This window comes from Miscanthus floridulus, chromosome 12 (genome assembly GCF_019320115.1).
Source record: "Miscanthus floridulus cultivar M001 chromosome 12, ASM1932011v1, whole genome shotgun sequence".
NCBI classification, from domain to species: Eukaryota; Viridiplantae; Streptophyta; class Magnoliopsida; order Poales; family Poaceae; genus Miscanthus; species Miscanthus floridulus.
This window is the reverse complement of record NC_089591.1, coordinates 47,054,248-47,072,376: the sequence shown is the minus strand read 5'-3', so window position 1 is coordinate 47,072,376 and position 18,129 is coordinate 47,054,248. Positions and strand designations below refer to the sequence as shown.

Here is an 18,129-nt window from a genome sequence, read left to right as displayed (position 1 = left end):
ATGGATGAACTGTGCTTCCTGTACTTCCATTTGATTTTTGTATAGGCTGCTTCTATTTTTCTGATGTAGTTGTGCCCTTCCTTTGTTTAACAGCTTACATATTACTTCCAATGATTCTCCTTTAGCAGTTTAGTTTCCTATTCTTCTACTTGATCTGTTTATGCACCGCATGCTGAGATAGCGCTCCTTTTAACTACACAAGCTGCTTCCATCAACGAACATTAGGCGTGTACTTATGTTCGTGGATGACAACTACCCCGCATCAATACCTGCTGATCTACTTCCTAATGATAGAAATGTATTAGTTATAGACTAGCAGCCACCTCCTAATGAAACAAACTCTGGCCTTTGTGGTGATTCTTTTTATTTATGATTCTGTCACTCTTTTATTATCTCAATTGCCTTGCTGGTACTATATCATGTGCAATTGTACCATATCCAATTTATTTGCCTACTCATGTGCCTTTCCTTTTTTTGGTTCCTCAATTTTTGGTAATGGGGATTGATCAGTTTTTTCTTCTCAAACTGTTACAATTTTCTTGCAAAGCATGCCTCAGGTTCTAATTATTTCGATGGTGGTCAGGGGTGCAGAAAGTGCAGGTGATCTGTTCCTCTACAGAGACAAGATGAATTTAGCAGAACTATGAATAATCATTCTAAGTTCATGTTTGCCCTTTAACTCTTTTATTTATTTCTCTGTATGTATGTCACACAGAAGAAGGGCGGGCCTGGTGCAAGCGGTAGAGTCTTACCGCCTATGACCGAAAGGTCCTGGGTTCGAGTCGCGGTCTCCTCGCATTACACAGGCGAGGGTAAGACTTGCCACTGACACCCTTCCCCAGACCCCGCACAGAGCGGGAGCTCTCTGCACTGGGTACGCCCCTTTTATGTTACACAGAACACGATGCTCAATCTTCACATTCATCTCGCCGTGCCTGACGACTCAGCTCTTCAAACACTATACAAACAGGCTGACAACATGTGTTGCCAGCAACTCTTGGACTCCTGCTAGCCAATCGACACCAACGTAAGTTCACACACCCTACAACGAACTTTTTCAGAAAAATCAGCCCGACGTTGTTAGTTCTACTCCAAGCTATTCATGCTACATACCCTATGTCTCGCCTTACATACCATGTGTGATATTCTCCCCAATGTATTTACTATTATATAGTCAAACATCTTACTGAAAATCGTTATAACTGCAAGTGTATAGCACACTTTTATGGCACTTACTGCCACCGAAACACATATTCCCATCCACCATTTGTATTAAACTGCACACATGAATCTTGATGTCAGACTTCTAATTTGCTATTTTGTTTCATATTCTTTGACACTCAACTGCTTATATTGAACATTTACTTGCATGGACCGTGCATTTTATCCCTTTCCGCATTATGATTCTAACCTGAGCTAGAGAGCCTTCTTCCTCTTCCCACCTTCTACACTCTCTTAACACCTTTCTGCATGAAACTAATTGAGCTGTACTGGATTTAGACTTGTTCCAAAAGTTCAAATCTAGAGGTCATATTTTCAAAGGAAAAAGAGTAAAAGCATTTATTTTAGGTTACACAGTAACTGTAATTGCAAATCAGAGCCCATGTGCTGTTATGGGCACTGGACAAGCCCTGTGTGGGAAATCCCGCTGAGGTGATCAATTCCCTTGCTCACATGAAAGTAGAATTAGAGTTCAGTTTACTGTCTTCTGGATATATAGTAGACTAACATCCTTCTTTACAAAAACATGTCTAATTTGTACCAAGCTAAAACCTATCAAATATGATGAATTTATTCCTCTATATAACGGCAGCCACCATAAATATATACTAACATTTCCTTTCCCAACAATTTTGGTTACAGGAAGGTGTCAACTGCATATCATGTTTGTTCACTGCCTTATCCCAGATATCAGCATCAACCTACGACAGCTGAAACTCCATTCTTATCATATATATAAAAAATTGTATGATCACAACTACTACCTACAGTTAGAACTAACTAAACCTTCTTACTTTTTCTGATCATCCTTATTTTGTAATGTGCAATGGTCCTTTCGCGTCTTACACCCTCCACTATGTCATCACCAGTCCATATAAACACATTTAAATCTGCTCTCCCAGAATGATTCGTATTATTACATCATGAATACAACTACTCGCCCGCAGCAACGCGCGGGGAGCTGACTATAAAAAATAAAAATGTTATATCGATACTGTGCACATTTTGTCGTACAAAGATTAGTATACAAAATACAATTATTTAATTTAATGTAAATAAATAAATATTCCTACTTTTATTAACTAACTAATGTAGTCATTTAGTTTTAATTTGTGAGTCAACCTATGGAACTAATAAATCTCTACAACTAAAATATTCATAAGAGAATCGTTGACACGCTCCTGCGCTCGCCCGGCGCGCTTTCACTCGCCCGCGCAGGGGCAGACTATCCCTAACGTCAGGGTATACTTGTCGGAACCAGTGTTCTCGCATGGCCAATTGTATGTGGCGCTATCAAGAGCTACAGCAAGATCGAACATTAGGATCTTGGATGTGTCGGCTGCTGAGAAGGACGTGAACAAGGGAAAGGAAAGGGAAAGAAGAGACCGACAAAGGATATATTCATAAAGAATATTGTATATAAAAATGTTCTAACTCTATAAAAGAGGTAATGCATTAAACGTCGATACATATTTTTTCAAGATATATCAATAGTACTTTAACTTTAAAAATTAACAAACAACTTATGTGTAGGATACTTCTAACTACAGCTTCAACTATCTGCATACTTCAGCTGCAAGAAGTTAGATGCCACATCTTGATTTGAAAATCTTCTAGATTATCTTTGATTGGTGACCAGCTGCAGCTTGGTGTTCATGCAAAGCACGTTCTTTTGGTCGAAACATTTAGAGATTAGATTCTTATTTGTATAATATAATGTAAAACATGTATAGTAAAACACAAACTTGTTATGATTAAGGTGAATGCTCGTGTATTACAACTTGTAAAACATCACGATTGCTATATCTATTTTAGATATAGTATAACACGCGCTTATACATATGTTATTACGATGGCCTGTTCACTTGCCTTTAAATCTGACTTGGTCCGCTTCTTTTTTTATCCGGAATATTGTTTTTCTCTCCCAACGTTTCATCCGAAACCGTGTTTTTCATCCAAATTTATCCAGAATTCCTCCGGCCGAACGGGGCCGATATTATGTGTACATGTTGCAACGCACGGGTATTTAACTATTACCACTAAAAAGACCCGGAGGTCATCGTCTGATTACCGCTAATCGCTTCACCCTCTCGTGCTAATCGCCTCGCTAATCTCAGCCCCGGCCCGCGCCGCGCGTTTTGCCCCGCCCGCACTCTCTACCCGAAACCGCCCACACGCGCACGACCCCTACCTCCGCAGCTCGCCCCGCGGCCTATCCCTGCGGAAACGGCGCAGCATCCCCTCGGCGGAGGCGGAGCGGCGTCCTGCGCCCTCGCCCTCGCCCTCGCCGGCTCCTCCACGCCCTGCCTCGGCGCGTGGGCGGTTTTGGCCCCGACACGCAAGGCCGCGATGTTAACCCCGGAGTAGTGCCGCCGACAAAGAAGAAAACCAGGAGACCAAGCCGCCCGACCGCCTCCGGCAACCGCCGCCGCCTCTGCCCGGCGTGCAATCGGGAACTGCGGAGCCTTCGCCGAGCCCGCAGCCCTAGGTGAGTGCCCATCCTCCACGCGATCTCCTCCCTCAATACCGTACTCCGCCCAGCGCCCCCGCCCCTGCCCGCATCCCACGATGCTAGCCTACGCCCAGACGTCGTTGCCCCACGCCCAGCCACCGCCCTCCACCCCAATGACGCCGCACCCCGCGCCGCCGCCGCAGTCCCAGCCCTGCCGCGAACCGACACCCCCGGATCTCACTCGGCATCTCTGCCCTTCTCTCCCTCTCCCTCTGATTTCCACGGGATGGGGTCCGTAGTCGCGATGGTGAGCGGCTACACGGCGACGAGCGACACAGGCTCGTGAATCTGGTCCATCCTCCACCTGGTACGCCACTACACATCGCGTGCTGGCTGCGCATCGATTTTTATTTGGTTGACTTCTACTGTAAAAGAGTCTAGCTGAACCATGATCCTGCAGTACGTCTCAATCATTTCTACTAGAAGTCACATATACTAATTTAATATGTAAAATTGTTGGCTACTTTCTCAGAAAACCTTCATTTCTGCGTAGTACATAGTTGTGCAGAAGCAGGGCCAGTTCCAGGGCTGCCGGCTTGTTCCCGTACACAAGGCAAGAAAAATGCCATCATGGATTCATGGATGATTTCCGTGGTACTCCTCCAGACAAAGCGAGCTATAAAGTTAAGCTTGATGATTCTGATTTTGAGTCTGCCCTACTAAAAGAAGTAAGAATCATAACCTTCATTTCATTTTGTTCCTGCATGGAGACCTTTGATGTTGTATTGTCTAATCCAAAGTTCATTTCATCATGTTCTGTATATCTCCATTCTACTTAATGGTATGTCTAGCATATGTGTAATATTGCCGGCGACAGTATTATCTTCAATCATGGTTCAGCTAGACTGTCACAGTAGCAATTATTCTGCAGGTATACCAGGGCTTCAGTTATTGTGTATTAGAATATGTCCTTCCATCTATGCATAAACATGGTTGCCAGCTGATAGAGCCAATAAGTCTCATTATATCTGATAATTGGTATTTTATCAGCCGTTAAATTCAAATTTATGGATGAAATTTCACTAAAAATGTGCCAAAAAAAGTCTGACATAAAATATTTTAAATATATGTCTGATATATTGGTATTTATAGTTTATAGAACCTCACCAATAACACCGAAACTCGGCGACATATTTCTGAGATGCTGATAGAATTAACGCTGCTTATATCAAGCCTAATATAAAGATATCTATCTCTCCTGCATGTCTGGTAAAAATATCTAGGCTTCAGGCTTGAATTGTCAAATTTTTACGTTTATATGTACCCCTCCTACATACCTAAGGTCTAAGCGTAAAATTAGTTTCCCAGAAATTTTTGGAAGTGCAATGGACCTGTGTTTTTTGTTATTTGAAAATTATGGCATTTTTAATACTTTTTTACCCTTTCATAGTGTCATGTAGCAGTTGATAATCAAATGTGTGTTTCAGCATGAACTTTTCCAAAAATAACGTTGTGCACTCCTCCACTAACTGTTTTCTGATGTAGCTTGGTTGACCTGTTGACTTCAGAATTCTGTTGGTGATGAGGATCCTAAGAAAAATCAGTCATTAGACATTAAGAAAAGAAGAAAGCATATGATGTCAATACATCAATGGACAGAGATGCTTAAACCTTCAGGACAATGTGTCATATCTATATGCAAGTTCATATTTATCAATCCCCTTCTTTGGTTGAACTATAGCCTAGAAAGTTTAGGTGTCCTCTGCTTACTCTCTTGAAAGGTCTTAACTTGTATGAACCTTAGTATTCTGGTTTCCTGTGAGGTAGTTTGCAAGCGGAAGAAATTGATGCAAGTTTCCTTTGATCCAAGACAGGCTGCAAGTTTAAGAAATTGAAGAGGTTTCCTGAAGAAAGTGGGTGATGCGTGTTCCAAGGAATATTATTACACATTTCATCGGATTACTTCTGTATGTCTAAGTTCCTTGTTCCAAAAATTTATATGTTATAGCTTGTTCTTAACCGGTCAGAAGGAACTCTCCCCTTGGCTGATGCAGTTTGGAAGAGATTCTTTGTTCTGTTATAGGAATCGATGCCCAAGTGTCTTATGTGTTTCATTCCGAGTGGAAATTGCATCCAAAGTTCAAAAGTCAGTTGTCCAATCAGGTGAAATAAGCTGCTGTGCTTTCTCTATTTGTTTGGATCAAAGGATCAATGTTAAGGTTGTGGAAAATCATTCCAACAATATGTTGTCATGATAGTTCACCATTTCTGTAAAGGTAGCTTATCAATGGACCCCTTTTTCAAAGTTGCACTCACCATTTCTGTGAAGGTAGCTTCTCAATAAACTGCCGGCCGGCCATGATCTGCAGGCTCCATTGTTGGTTGCAAGGATCAGGATTATATTGTTGTTTCTTTGACATTTCAAATGTTCAGGGAGATGCCCAACTAGCAAAGGTGAGTGTAAGGATCCCGACATCAACAGATGGCACAACGGCAATTCTGAAAAGCCAGAAACTCAATCTGACATCCACTGGCAACTCAAGTAATGGTATATGAAAATCTTGATTTAAAAATATCAAATTTGATACTATTTCTTTCGGGACTATGAGAGTGATTCATGCTCCTTCAAGAAAAAAAAGAGTTTTCTCCCTTTTCCTGAACAAAAACAATTATGTTTCTGAACTCTGAACTATAGGCTGAAATGGAGCTTTCATTTCAGATGACCGGTCGGCGTCCATCCAAGCGGTGCTGTTTGCGCCGTACCTCCTTGCTGGCCTGACACACGGCAAGCTGCCAGTGACAGACAACCACCACTCAAATGACGGCCTGACCCTGAGCATCTGGGAAGTGAACGCCGCAAACACCGCCTCCGTCGCCGGCTGAATCATTCCTCATTCGCTCCCCTTCGAGTCGCTCAACTCACAGCTCATCACCCTGACCCAGAGCGCTGGCAGGCGGACCCTCATCTTGTCGTTGTGGTTTCATGCAAAACTTCTCTTTTTGTGCATATTCAATCAATTGATATTTTTTAATTATCTTTAATTTGTATCAAATAACTAGACTGTGAATGCTTAATTGTGGTCTGAATTCGTAGAATGGTAATGCCATCACATCTCATTATTTTAAACAAATTGATTTGCTCAATGTCAAATGATAACAAATACTTTTGAAAAGGGCATATGTCATCTATATATCTTTATTTAAATGAATATATGCCTTGTACATTTGATGATGTAAAAAAACACCGTAAGGTTGAATCAATATTTTTTAGCTGATAATGCATGTATACACAATAAGTAGTCTCTCATAGCAACGCACGGGCACTCACCGAGTACATACACAGGACTGAAAACAGAGCCAGGTGTGCAACGGAATTCAGTTTGGGGTCCATCGTTTGATGCGGTTGACTTGTGTAATCGAAAAAAAAGCTGTTTGGCTGCTTCGGTAAATGGGTCCCTGCCTCGTTGGAATGGAACTCTGTTGTTGTCTGTTAGCTTGGTTGTACTCCATAGTACCCGCTCCATCATAAAATAGATTAACTTTTAGAGTTGTTTAAGTCAAACTGTTTTAAATTTAATTAGTTTTAATATCATACCTATATCTATGGTATCAAATAAATATAGTATAAAATATATTTTCTGATGATACTAATTTCTTACCATTAGTATCCGTGCTTTTATTTTTTAAATTCAATCAAATTTAAGAAAAAATAACTTAGAACAGTATAGAAACTATTTTCCTCTATTTGGCCCTGTTCGCGTGCCGTTAAACACGGCTTGATCCGTTTCTTTTTTTCATCCGGAACAGTGTTTTTCTCTCACAAATTCCTCCAGATTTATCCAAATTCATCCAGATTCCTCCAAATTCCTCCGGCCGAACAGGGCAAATTTGTCTCAAAATGGTATAGGAGCCGCTCTACTGACTTCAATTGCACACATGCCACTTTTTTTCTGCTACAGTGGTAGGACTTGGCAAACCTAGGTCGTTGTTACAAGGAACAGATACGAATTATGCTGGCGTAGAAGCAAGCTGAAGGCAAGGACATGTGTTTTTTTAATAATGCATGGAAATAATTTCTGTCCTCTTCCTCACAAAAGAGGAACAAATCGTGCTTATTACCTACAAAAGGAGTTTCACACTCTAATAACGTTCACAAGGCTCATACAACAATTTTTTGCAAACTTGCTGACGAGAGTCTAACGTAGTAGAGGCTTGTCCACCAATCTATGTTCCTCAGAGCCAACTTATCTACTATTAGGAATTTTGTCTGTACCAGAAGCCATCCAAAGAAATGGTGTTTCCCTTCTGCATGCGCGTGCCAGATTGTGGTCGCTCTAAATGAGCATAATGAGCCTTTAAACTATGCAAGAGATAAGCTGACTTGGTGGAATATAGTTGCCATCTGTTGCCCACTTCCAGGGGATTTATCAGGTTGCTAATTCAGTTGGACTTGCTGCACCAAGTCCCACACAACTTTATGAATTCAGCCATCCATTGAATAGTCTCCATTCTACACAAGACCAGAGTCCCCTGATCCAGTTTTGGTTGACTATGTCCTCTTTAACCAAATTGTTCTTACCCCATGCATGCTAGTGGGGAAGTATTGGGTACGATCAGCCTGTTTGGTTGGCTGGTTCGTGAAGAGGTACTGCTGGCTGGTTTATGTGAGAGAAAAATATTATTCCGGCTAGAAATTTACGATCATTTACAACAAGCCATAGCCAAACAATATCCATCGGAACTCGACCATGTAGCCAATACGAATGCCAGAACTAAAGGTATGTTTGGTTGAGCTTTTCGTTTTAGCTTTTGATCCCAAAAGCTAAAAACCTAGCCAAAGAGGCAGGGCCACAACAGCTTCCAGTAAAAACAGCTTTGTCCTCAGTAGTAATTCCACTGCAGGCCGACCCTCGCTTCCTTCTTCACCATGGCCGGTGGCACGTATCTCCCCCTCTCCGGCGGCGGCGCGCATCTGCCCCTTCCCCGGCGGCGGCGCGGGCCCTGGCCGTAGGCGCGTGTAGCAGCATGACGGTCGCCGGCCTTGCTCCGACGCGGTGCAGCTCCGGCGGCGCGAGCTTCTCTCTCCTCGCCCTGCTTCTCCATGGGTCGGCCGTAGACGCGACCTCCCCTGCCCCAGCGCGGGCTCCGTCGGCAGCCGCAGCTCTGACCCCGATGCTCCGACCCCGATGCGCGACCCCAATGCGGACACGGCCCTGCCGGCGGACGCGGGCGAGAGCTCTGCCCCGTGCCCCGACCCCGATGCGGACGCTGGCCTACGAGAGGTTGAAGAAACTGTGCATATAAGGCTGACGTGCGGGTCCACTTGTAGGTGAGAGAGTATGGTAGCAGTTTTTAAAGAAGCCACAGTTGCTCAATCAAAGGCTTTTAGCTTTTCTGACCCATTTTCAAAAGCCACAGCTCTTAGTTATTTTTCCAAAAACTTCAGCTTAACCAAATGCACCCTAAGACTTCTCCCTGTTCCCCACCACCAACCACCGCGCCACCATTGATCAAAGAAGTTGCTTCTATATATTTTAACCTGGCTCGTCATGATCCCCCCCTTTTTTTTTTTTGATAAAGGAAGAATTTTATTAACTCAACATAATTACATTGAATCGATACAACCATCTTGAGATCACTTCCGCGACCTCTGCATTAAAGCACACAACCTATCAAAAGTTATTTTCTCGACAAATACAGACACCCTAACGACTTTCAATCCATAGACTAGACTACCACCCATGTGTTTGGGTAAAAAATTCCTTGACCACACGCTCTAATTGTTGCCATGCCACTATGATCAAATCCTGTGAATGCACCTGCTGGAGAATAACCCAAGTCCGAAGCTAGTGGATAATCAAGTAGATAACCTCGTCATGATCCCGTTGGCACTAAAATCCTTTAATTTGCTGGTTCATAAAATTTGCGCCTATAAAGTAGTGGAAACTTCACATGCAAGTTATTTGTTTGTTACAAATAAGACACTAAGTTGATCTCAGCGTTGTGGCTATAAAGTAGGAGTATTTCGCAAAAATGAGTTGTTTTAGACATTTAAAAATATCTTCCATCTATGTTTTGGTCTGTTTATACTAGTATTAAAGAACATAAAATATTTAGGACTATTTAGCCTGGTCCTTTTAATATTTACATCTCTTTCACAAGTCTAAGAAAGAGTTAATAATTATGAAGCTTGACTTTGAAAAATGGATCTCATGGATGAGATTGATCTTTGGTTCAGGGGCCTCTTCAGTCCTGCTCAATGGGGTTCTAGGAAAAGTTTTTCGTTGTACAAGAGGGGTTAGACAGCAGGACCCCTCTCTTTGTTTTGGCAGCTGACCTTCTTCAAACAATCATCAACAAGGCAAAAAATCTGGGACTCATTCATCTGCCCCTTCCTCTACAGTTCATAGATGACTTCCCTATTCTCCAATGTGCTGATGATATCCTGATTGTCATGGAAGGTTGTGAAAGGCAAAATTTTATCTTGAAGGCTCTTCTTAATTCCTTTTCCTTGTCCATTGGGCTTAAGGTCAACTTCTAGAAATCAATGTTAGTCCCTATCAATTTGTCTAAAGAAAAGCTCTGGCAGTCTTTCCTTTACCTATTTGGGGCTTCCCTTGGGTCTAACCAAACGAAGAATTGATGATTTCTGGCCACTGGTCACAAGATGTGAAAGAAGATTGGTCAGCACCTCATTATTCCTATCACAGGCTGGTAGGCTTCACCTTACTAACTCAGTCTTCAATTAATTCTCGGCCCTTCTAACATTCAACATGTGCACCTTTTCACTGCATGTTTCAGTTAGAGAACAAGTGGATAAGTATAGGAAACATTTCCTTTGGAGAGGAGCTAAGGAGAGTAACAGGATTAATGCTAAGACATGATGGCATCTTGTCACAAAGCCACAAGATGATGGGGGCTTAGGGTACTTGATCTCCTTGGGTGTAGCTCATTTGGGAAAGGTACTATAGCGATGGAAATTTGTCAAATCATATAAAAATGCTCCTTTTGGTGGAAAGATATTCTGCTTGACAAATTCAAAGGTATGCCTTCGGTTTTAGTAAAAAAATGGCACATCTTATTTTCTTTGGGATGATCTTTGGCAAGGGCATGTTCCTAGATTGGCCTTCCTTGAACTGTACTCTTTTGCTAAAAAGCCAACCCTCCCTTTGTTCATAGCTAGACATGCTGCTTCACTTGAATCTCTTTTCAACCTCCCCATCTCAGTGGAAGCTTACAACCAATTGCTGATTTAGACTACTCTCTTAAGACCATCAGTTTTTCAAATTGAAATGTCTCATGGTCTTACATGTGGGGAAGCTCCTCCTTTTATTTGAAAAAAATCTTATTGTCATCTCCTGGGTTCCTCTAGTGCTCATCATGCCTTCAAGTGGCTTTGGAATTCTTCTAGCTAGCACAAGCACAAAGCTTTCTTTTGGATCTTGCTCAAGACAGACTTAGCACTCGCAACATCCTAAAGCGAAAGAACATGTTTCTTCAATCCTATGATTGTGCAGTGTGTAGCCTGACCTGTGAAGAGACAGTTGACCATCTTTTCCTGCACTACGAGTTTGCCAAATCATGCTGGGACATTGTTGGTTTGGTGTCCCCCTAACTCAGTCCTCTTCAAATTCTGGATGGCTTCAAGCTGCAACCGAGAGTGCAGTTCTTCATGGAGTTATTATCATTCCTAGTTGGTGCATTTGGAAGGTCAGAAACAACTTGATCTTTAATAATATACTTGCATCCAGAGAAAGAAGCAAACTCCTCTTCAGAGAGGTCTTTGGCCTGGTTATCCATCGTGCAAAGAAAAAGTACTTCCCAGCTATCAAGGACTGGCTAGAACAACTTTGTGTAGTTTTTTCATCTTTTTTGTTTCTTTCTTTGTCTCTTGAATCCTCCCCTTTGAACTGGATGTCTGTTGTTTCTTTCGTATTTTGTATTTTTTTTAAAATAAATTTCAGTAGGGGTTTTGACCTCTCTTGTTCCATAAAAAAGAACATAAAATATTTAGCTACGCTGAGATTAACAAAAGATAAATTTTAGTTCAGATGAATGGAGATTAATCTTCCTATTGATTAGTTTTGACAACTATTAATGCTTACCATTCAACAAAAAGGACTTCTTTGGTGGAGTTTCTTTGGCTAAGAAACTCCACCAAAGAGGGCAGTGTCAGATTTAGGATTTAATGAAAGAGGGGGTTGAAGTCATCTTCAATTCCAAAACCCCTCCTTTCTTTCTTTCATGTCTAAAAAAATTAGAAGGGGCTCAAGGAGGGGCTCTTTATTGTCATGGAGGTGGTGGTGGGGGTGGGAGGGGGGGCTTGAGCCCCACCCACCCCACCGCTAGATCCACCCTTGAAAGAGGGCCTTATTGTTGAATTTCAGCTAGTGATGAAGAACACAACAGCAAGTGATGTTGAATGTATTAGAGCAGTGCCTTATTGTTGAATGTACATATATACTATGGCCAGCCCATAATAAAAAATGCAATTTGTTGACAATGACATCCATCGTGACAAAAGCCACAAATCTTTGGAGCTATGTATAAGTATACACATTTAAAATGGTGAATAAAAAAACTTTTTTTGGGGGGGGGGGGGGGGGGGGGGGGAGGGGGTGTTAATGATACTCCCTCCGTTCTTTAATATAAGCCATATAGATTTTTAAAGAAAATTCCAAAATATAGGTACGTATCAGCTCCCACGTCGATTAGTTTGGAAATATTTCCACCGTACATAGAATATGCCCCAACCAATCCCTTAGATTTAGGAAGCAATCTGATTGGGAGAGAGAAGATGGTCTGATTTTTCTTTTTTTTCTCGGTCTCACATCCTTCTCCAAGCCGTGCGTTAATATTGGTGCTAAAAACTATATGGCTTATATTAAGGAACGGATGGAGTATGTGCAAATAATGTGTAATAAATAAAAAAACCCGACAAATTATAGAGGAGTAGCTGCACATGCACTAATACATAGATCGGTTTCTAAAAAAAAACGGATATATAGATCGGTCGACTGGACAGCTAGCATCGTCAACAGTAGTAGCGCTAGTACAAGAAGAGTACATCAATTTTATTTTACAATAGGAGTATAAGCATAGAAGGCTTGACGCAAATAAAATAACTTAAATAAGGATCATCACCTACGTGTTCGGGGAGACGCACTTCCCGCTGTCGCAGGCGGCCAACTTGCATTGCAGGGGTACATATATTGATATATATATCGACCACTTGCATGTTTTATTAAATCATTTCCCGTCAGGTGCAACCACCTGATGACGACTTGATCTTTGTTCAGCACTTTTCCCCGATAACAACACCCAGTTTGGATCGTCCTATCCGTGTCCGTACGTGTGCACTGCAGGTGGCGTTGATGTGTGTCGCACTGCAAACATGTGGTGCACAACTTCTGTTGCCCCATGCATGCATGATGCATGCATAATATATGTGGAATGTGTGTGTTGATCGCATGCATATGCTATTATTGCTACATGCACACGTGAAGAGTGAAGCCACACGTCGTACAACAGCACAGAGGAGAAAGTTGTCGGCACAAGCCACAAATTCCTTATTCAAAAGAAAAGGGAAAAAATACACATACAAAGACATTGTCCAACGTTTCATACCATTTGTTTAGGTCCGTCTCAGCGGGAATGGCTGTTTCATCTAAGTTTCATTTCATTCTACTCCGTATATGACACAGCAGTCTTGGACTGTTATATATGCCGCATATCATACTACAAATTAATCACGCGCAGGCTTTTGGTGCCTTTAATTTATATAGTAACTAGTTTCTTGCAGTTTCTTCAGCGCTATTGCAGCGGCGCTGTGCTGGTGCACTAATATGCCGCAGCAGACTTGAGTCTGCCAAGGATCTCCTCCGCCGCGACTGTGAAGCCTTCGTCCACCTAATAAAACAGAGCAGTTAATTAGTTCATCTGATTCATTCATGCATCTTGTCATTAGCTAGTCTTAGGTAGTAGTAACTTAACACGCTACCCTCAGAGCATAAAAATCTGACACATAATCTTAAACAAGATACATAAGCTGTGCACCGTACCTTTTGCGTTGCTCGACCTATGGGGGATTTGAAAGCTAGATTTTGAAATACTAAGAAGGCATCCATATTCCATGATCCTATGAATCTATGATTGGCCGATCATATTGGCCGGCTTGGTGCATGTTCATGTGCATGTGAGCATCTATATTGCATTTTGCGAAGACAACACCGCCACTACTACAAAACAAATAGTATTGCTGTCCTTATTACTATCGGGTGCTTTAGAACCGGCAGTGATATATATGGTATACGGACGACTCATAAGGGAAAGAGCCATCACTGCAGGCACGTGGAGCAACATGATCGAGTACTATGTTGTATCTTTTTTCCCTTTTTTTTTTTTGGAAATGGGACCCAATAGTATTGCCATCTTTATTACCATTGGGTGCTTTAGAACTAGCAGTGATATGGTATACCCGACTGATAAAAGAAAGAGCCGTCACACTGCAGATGCGTCGAGCAACATGAGTATATGTTGTATCTTTTTTTCCCTTTTTGGAAACGGGAACACCGCTGATTATTCACTTGACAGTGACAACCAATGCTACCACTACCAATTGTCCATTGTCGGCTCTGAAAACGTACTGGCAGTGAGGTGCATGGTTTCCTAACTAGCAGTGCTCGATGGTTCTGTTGTAGTGTGCTATACATAAAACCATTTGAGTTAATTGGTATAACTGGAGCATAACTGAAGATTCAATGGTTAATAGCACATTGATAGAGTGCTTATAAATAATGCACTGTATATTGTTTAAAATGATATGATGCATGGTTGCACTTGGGTTGTACTTGAAATATTTTCCCTTCACAAAACCTAGAAGAAAGAAATTAAAAATGCTGGCCACGACTGCCAAATAGCAGGTGGCAGGTTACAACACATTAAATCAAAACTGTACCGAGGATACAAAGATCCCCAAATGAAAATAAGAACAAAGCAAATTTATAATTGACCTGTTTAATTGGAACAAGTAAATACTCCTTTAAGTTAAATACAACATTCTAATTAAATGACCCTCCTTTAAAACAAAAATTTCCCACAAATGTTGGAAGTCTCGATGGAAACACATGTACAATAATAATGGAACAACCTGTTTTTAACTCTTTGATTAGTAGTTAGACGACAACTAGCTACCGAGAATAATCCATGATTATGTACTTTAATATTTGAAGCTACAATTAAGTTTTCTATATAACATTAGTGCAACGAAACTATCATGTAGGGGCACTTTTGTGTAAATCTGTCTTGTCTAGTTTTTACATGCATATTGACATTGTATGGTTGCTTTGTACCGTAGGATCCATTAAATGTATATGTAAGGACATTTTTATATGTTTTTGGACTGGGAATGTGTAACATGGACCTTTAAGACCCTTTTAACTATTGAACTTATCTTGTAGAGACATTATCTATTTATTATTCACTATATGAAAACAACATTTTAGATGTTTGAGATGACATGCATGATCTAGAACGAATGATGTGAGATTCAGACATTCAGTTCAATAGTGAGGCATGTCTAGTGATTGTTTATCTATATGATATATGAGGTCTTGAGTTCAAGGATGCTTCCCCCCAAAAGCATCAAATTTTTAGTGTACTACATATTTTCTATATATTGGAATATGTAGAGTGACTTTGACTCCATGTGCATTTTGAAGAAATTGATAGTTGAGACATCAAATGTAGGAGCACACATTCTTCAAGTGCCCTCTAGAATTTACTCTCACATGTAAGGCCAATAGAGCTTTTCTCTCTCATTATGAAAGTAATTAATAAGTCCACTTATTACTCCACTTAATAACTATTGGTGTTAGTCTATTTCACCCTCTCATCTTTCGTCTATTTCATTCTCTCACCTAGAAAACCAAGTCAGCAAAACCATCTCCACAGGGTTATCCAACGGTTTTCAATACTTTAGGGGTAAAATATCTGGTTTTCTAGGTTAGAGAGTGAAGTAGACGAATAACAATAGTTGAGAGGGCTAAGTAGACTTTTTACAATCATAAAATAAAAAGTTCAACAGTGCAGTTTGTCTTTTATTTGTGCTGCAAAAGGTGGCTCAGATATGATAACATGCATGGTAATATACATAGTGAAATAGATGAGTTATAAACAGTATTTACCTAAATGCTAAACACAGTCGGTCATTTACTATTTAACCATTACTCAGGCTAAACAATCGGTTAAACAGAAACAACCTATCATTGTGCACAGCACCACAACTATAGTATAATATCAATATGCTTAATGGTACTGGCAGTTTGTATTTTGACTATATTATTCTTCCCCACTTAATATGCATCACAGTGTTCTTCACCAAATTAATTAAGGACCATGACAACATTATTCACCAAATCAAGGAACATCACAATATTTCTAACAAGAAATACAGCATTATATTATTGTTATGGAAAATGAATAAAAAAAACTTGCCTTCGCCGTGATGGTTATGATCAAAGTGCAAGCCTGGAACGGCATGACATTGGCGTGGACGATGCTGAGGTGGAGCTCCTCCAACTGGGCGAGCACCCTCACGGCCACTCCCTTGCCATCCACGCAGTGGATCCTCACCATCACGTCGTTCTTGTTCAAGAATCGGGCTTCTATCTCCGGCAGCGGATTCCTCGCCGGCGACGTCCCCGACGAGCCCCACGACGGGGAGGAGCCAGCAGCATCCTCGTCGGGCACTGCGATGCACGGCTTCTTGACGAGCACCCAGGATTCGATGATGCTCCGGTCGTTACTGCCACTGCCGCCGTCTTCAAGCGCCTTGAGCTTTTCTTGGAGCTCCTTCACGTATCTCGTCGCGTCAGAAAGGATCGTAGCCTTGTCCATCTGATCCCAGTCCCAGCGCGTTGCACGGTGCAATTTTCTTTTCGTCAGGAACAGAACAGAATAACAGATGCAGTAGACGAAGAATTGCAGGCGGTTCAGTTAGTAAATTGGATCGCAGGACCTTCTTGAGGCCGGGGATGACGGTGGAGAGCTCGATGAAGCGCTGGTTGATCTTCTCCCGCCGCTTCCTCTCTGCGATGATGTGGTCCTGCGCATAGAAGGACCCCACGCTCTTCAAGACGACGGCCCTCCTTGTCGGCGGTGACCCGTACACCAGATCTGGCAGCAGGCTGCCTGTGGCAGCGCCGGCCTCAGGCACGCCGCCGTCGCGGCCAGGCGGTGCGGGGGCGGCGCCAAAATTCCAGCTCACGGGCTGGGTGGTGGCACTACCGCTGTTGCTTCTTCTTGGCGCGGTTCCTGAGATATTGCCTGCGGTGCCACCATCGGTGGTGTTGGTGTCCCCGTCGCCGCCGGAGCAGCGGCAGCTGTTTGCTGCGCGAGGTTCCCCGATCAGCTCCTGGATCATTTCTGCAGCTTGCGAGGCCTCGCGGAGTGCTCGGAGCGAGGGGAAGGTAGCCCCTCCGCCGCGGCCATCGTCGATGGGGGCCACCGCCAGGTCCTCATCGTGCTGCAGCGTAGTCATCGCCCACTGCATGAACAGGCCGGAGTCCTCCTCCGTGTTGCCAGATGGGTGTGCTAGCTATGTACCTGCAGGCTGACGGTATTCTAATTACTTCCACGGCGAGAAACATTTTTTTTCTGGAACAAAAATGGAACTTCGGATTTGGCTGGAGTACGTGTATGTACTCCTATTGTAGATTTGTAGGATCATTTAGTCAAGGGGTAATGCAAGGTTTAAGACAACAGGAAATTAATGGCTCAAAACTTTTTTTAATCCATTTAAATGAAAGATATATATATATGTGCATATATGTGATAGACCATCTTGCTACAAAATGTATTAGTGCAGTAATGCTAGTGAGAAGCTCGGTTACCTCAAATCCTTGCAAATGATTTGCTTAATGCTGGCTTAATGGTACTAATTGCCTGTGCTAAGCAATACCCTTTTATAGCTAGACTAGATGAAGATGAGCCACCACTCACAATGCTCCTCTAGTCTCTCTCTATATAATGTTTCTCGCATGAGGCCTTTAGCTTTCACCACTCACCAGTCGGCCCTTTTTTTATAGCACCCAAAAGCTAATTAAGGAAAAGTTGCAGTCGTTTTCTGAGATTCCGGTTTTTGTGGCCTTTATCTAGCTAGTGAGAATGATATTTAGTACACCTCGAATGTGATTCATGAGGCAAATAATTCTCATTCGACCTCCTATCCAAGTCAAGATCGTCTCATGTGGGTTGTACTATGCTGGGAACAGGGTTTGTGCAATTGATTGATCTGCAGTAAATAGTTATGTTTTTGTCGAGATGGTCACGCTGCTTAAGTGCTTATCCATCTAGATAGCGGTGTTAGAGCATCTCCAGAGTTTTTTTTTCTAAAATCCACTCCCTAAATTATTATTTATTTGGAGAGCCATTTACACAAAAGTCGCTTACTATAT

General features: G+C 42.1%; 2 protein-coding genes across 23 annotated transcripts; one reads left to right on the top strand and one right to left on the bottom strand.

Moving 5' to 3' along the window:
* Nucleotides 1–3,302: 3,302 nt before the first annotated feature.
* Nucleotides 3,303–6,794, top strand: LOC136497478 (uncharacterized). 21 transcript variants are annotated; one of them, XM_066493295.1, is made up of 6 exons: nucleotides 3,310–3,709; nucleotides 4,227–4,401; nucleotides 5,548–5,640; nucleotides 5,757–5,836; nucleotides 6,003–6,221; nucleotides 6,393–6,794. In XM_066493295.1, exons 3-6 carry the CDS (start codon nucleotides 5,594–5,596, stop codon nucleotides 6,554–6,556), a joined length of 510 nt encoding a protein of 169 aa, XP_066349392.1. In that variant the 5' UTR covers nucleotides 3,310–3,709; nucleotides 4,227–4,401; nucleotides 5,548–5,593; the 3' UTR covers nucleotides 6,557–6,794. The 21 variants fall into 21 exon arrangements, 11 of the variants coding, with proteins under 11 accessions (XP_066349393.1, XP_066349392.1, XP_066349391.1 ...); XM_066493294.1 differs by having other exon boundaries at nucleotides 5,544–5,640; XM_066493292.1 differs by having other exon boundaries at nucleotides 5,242–5,640.
* A 6,500-nt stretch (nucleotides 6,795–13,294) lies between these two features.
* Nucleotides 13,295–17,677, bottom strand: LOC136498474 (transcription factor bHLH18-like). 2 transcript variants are annotated; one of them, XM_066494399.1, is made up of 4 exons: nucleotides 17,566–17,677; nucleotides 16,692–17,285; nucleotides 16,169–16,570; nucleotides 13,295–13,582 (listed from the first exon to the last, which is right to left on the bottom strand). In XM_066494399.1, exons 2-4 carry the CDS (start codon nucleotides 17,223–17,225, stop codon nucleotides 13,514–13,516), a joined length of 1,005 nt encoding a protein of 334 aa, XP_066350496.1. In that variant the 5' UTR covers nucleotides 17,226–17,285; nucleotides 17,566–17,677; the 3' UTR covers nucleotides 13,295–13,513. The 2 variants fall into 2 exon arrangements, with proteins under 2 accessions (XP_066350496.1, XP_066350497.1); XM_066494400.1 differs by having other exon boundaries at nucleotides 16,692–17,278; nucleotides 17,566–17,663.
* Between the last annotated feature and the right edge of the window lie 452 nt (nucleotides 17,678–18,129).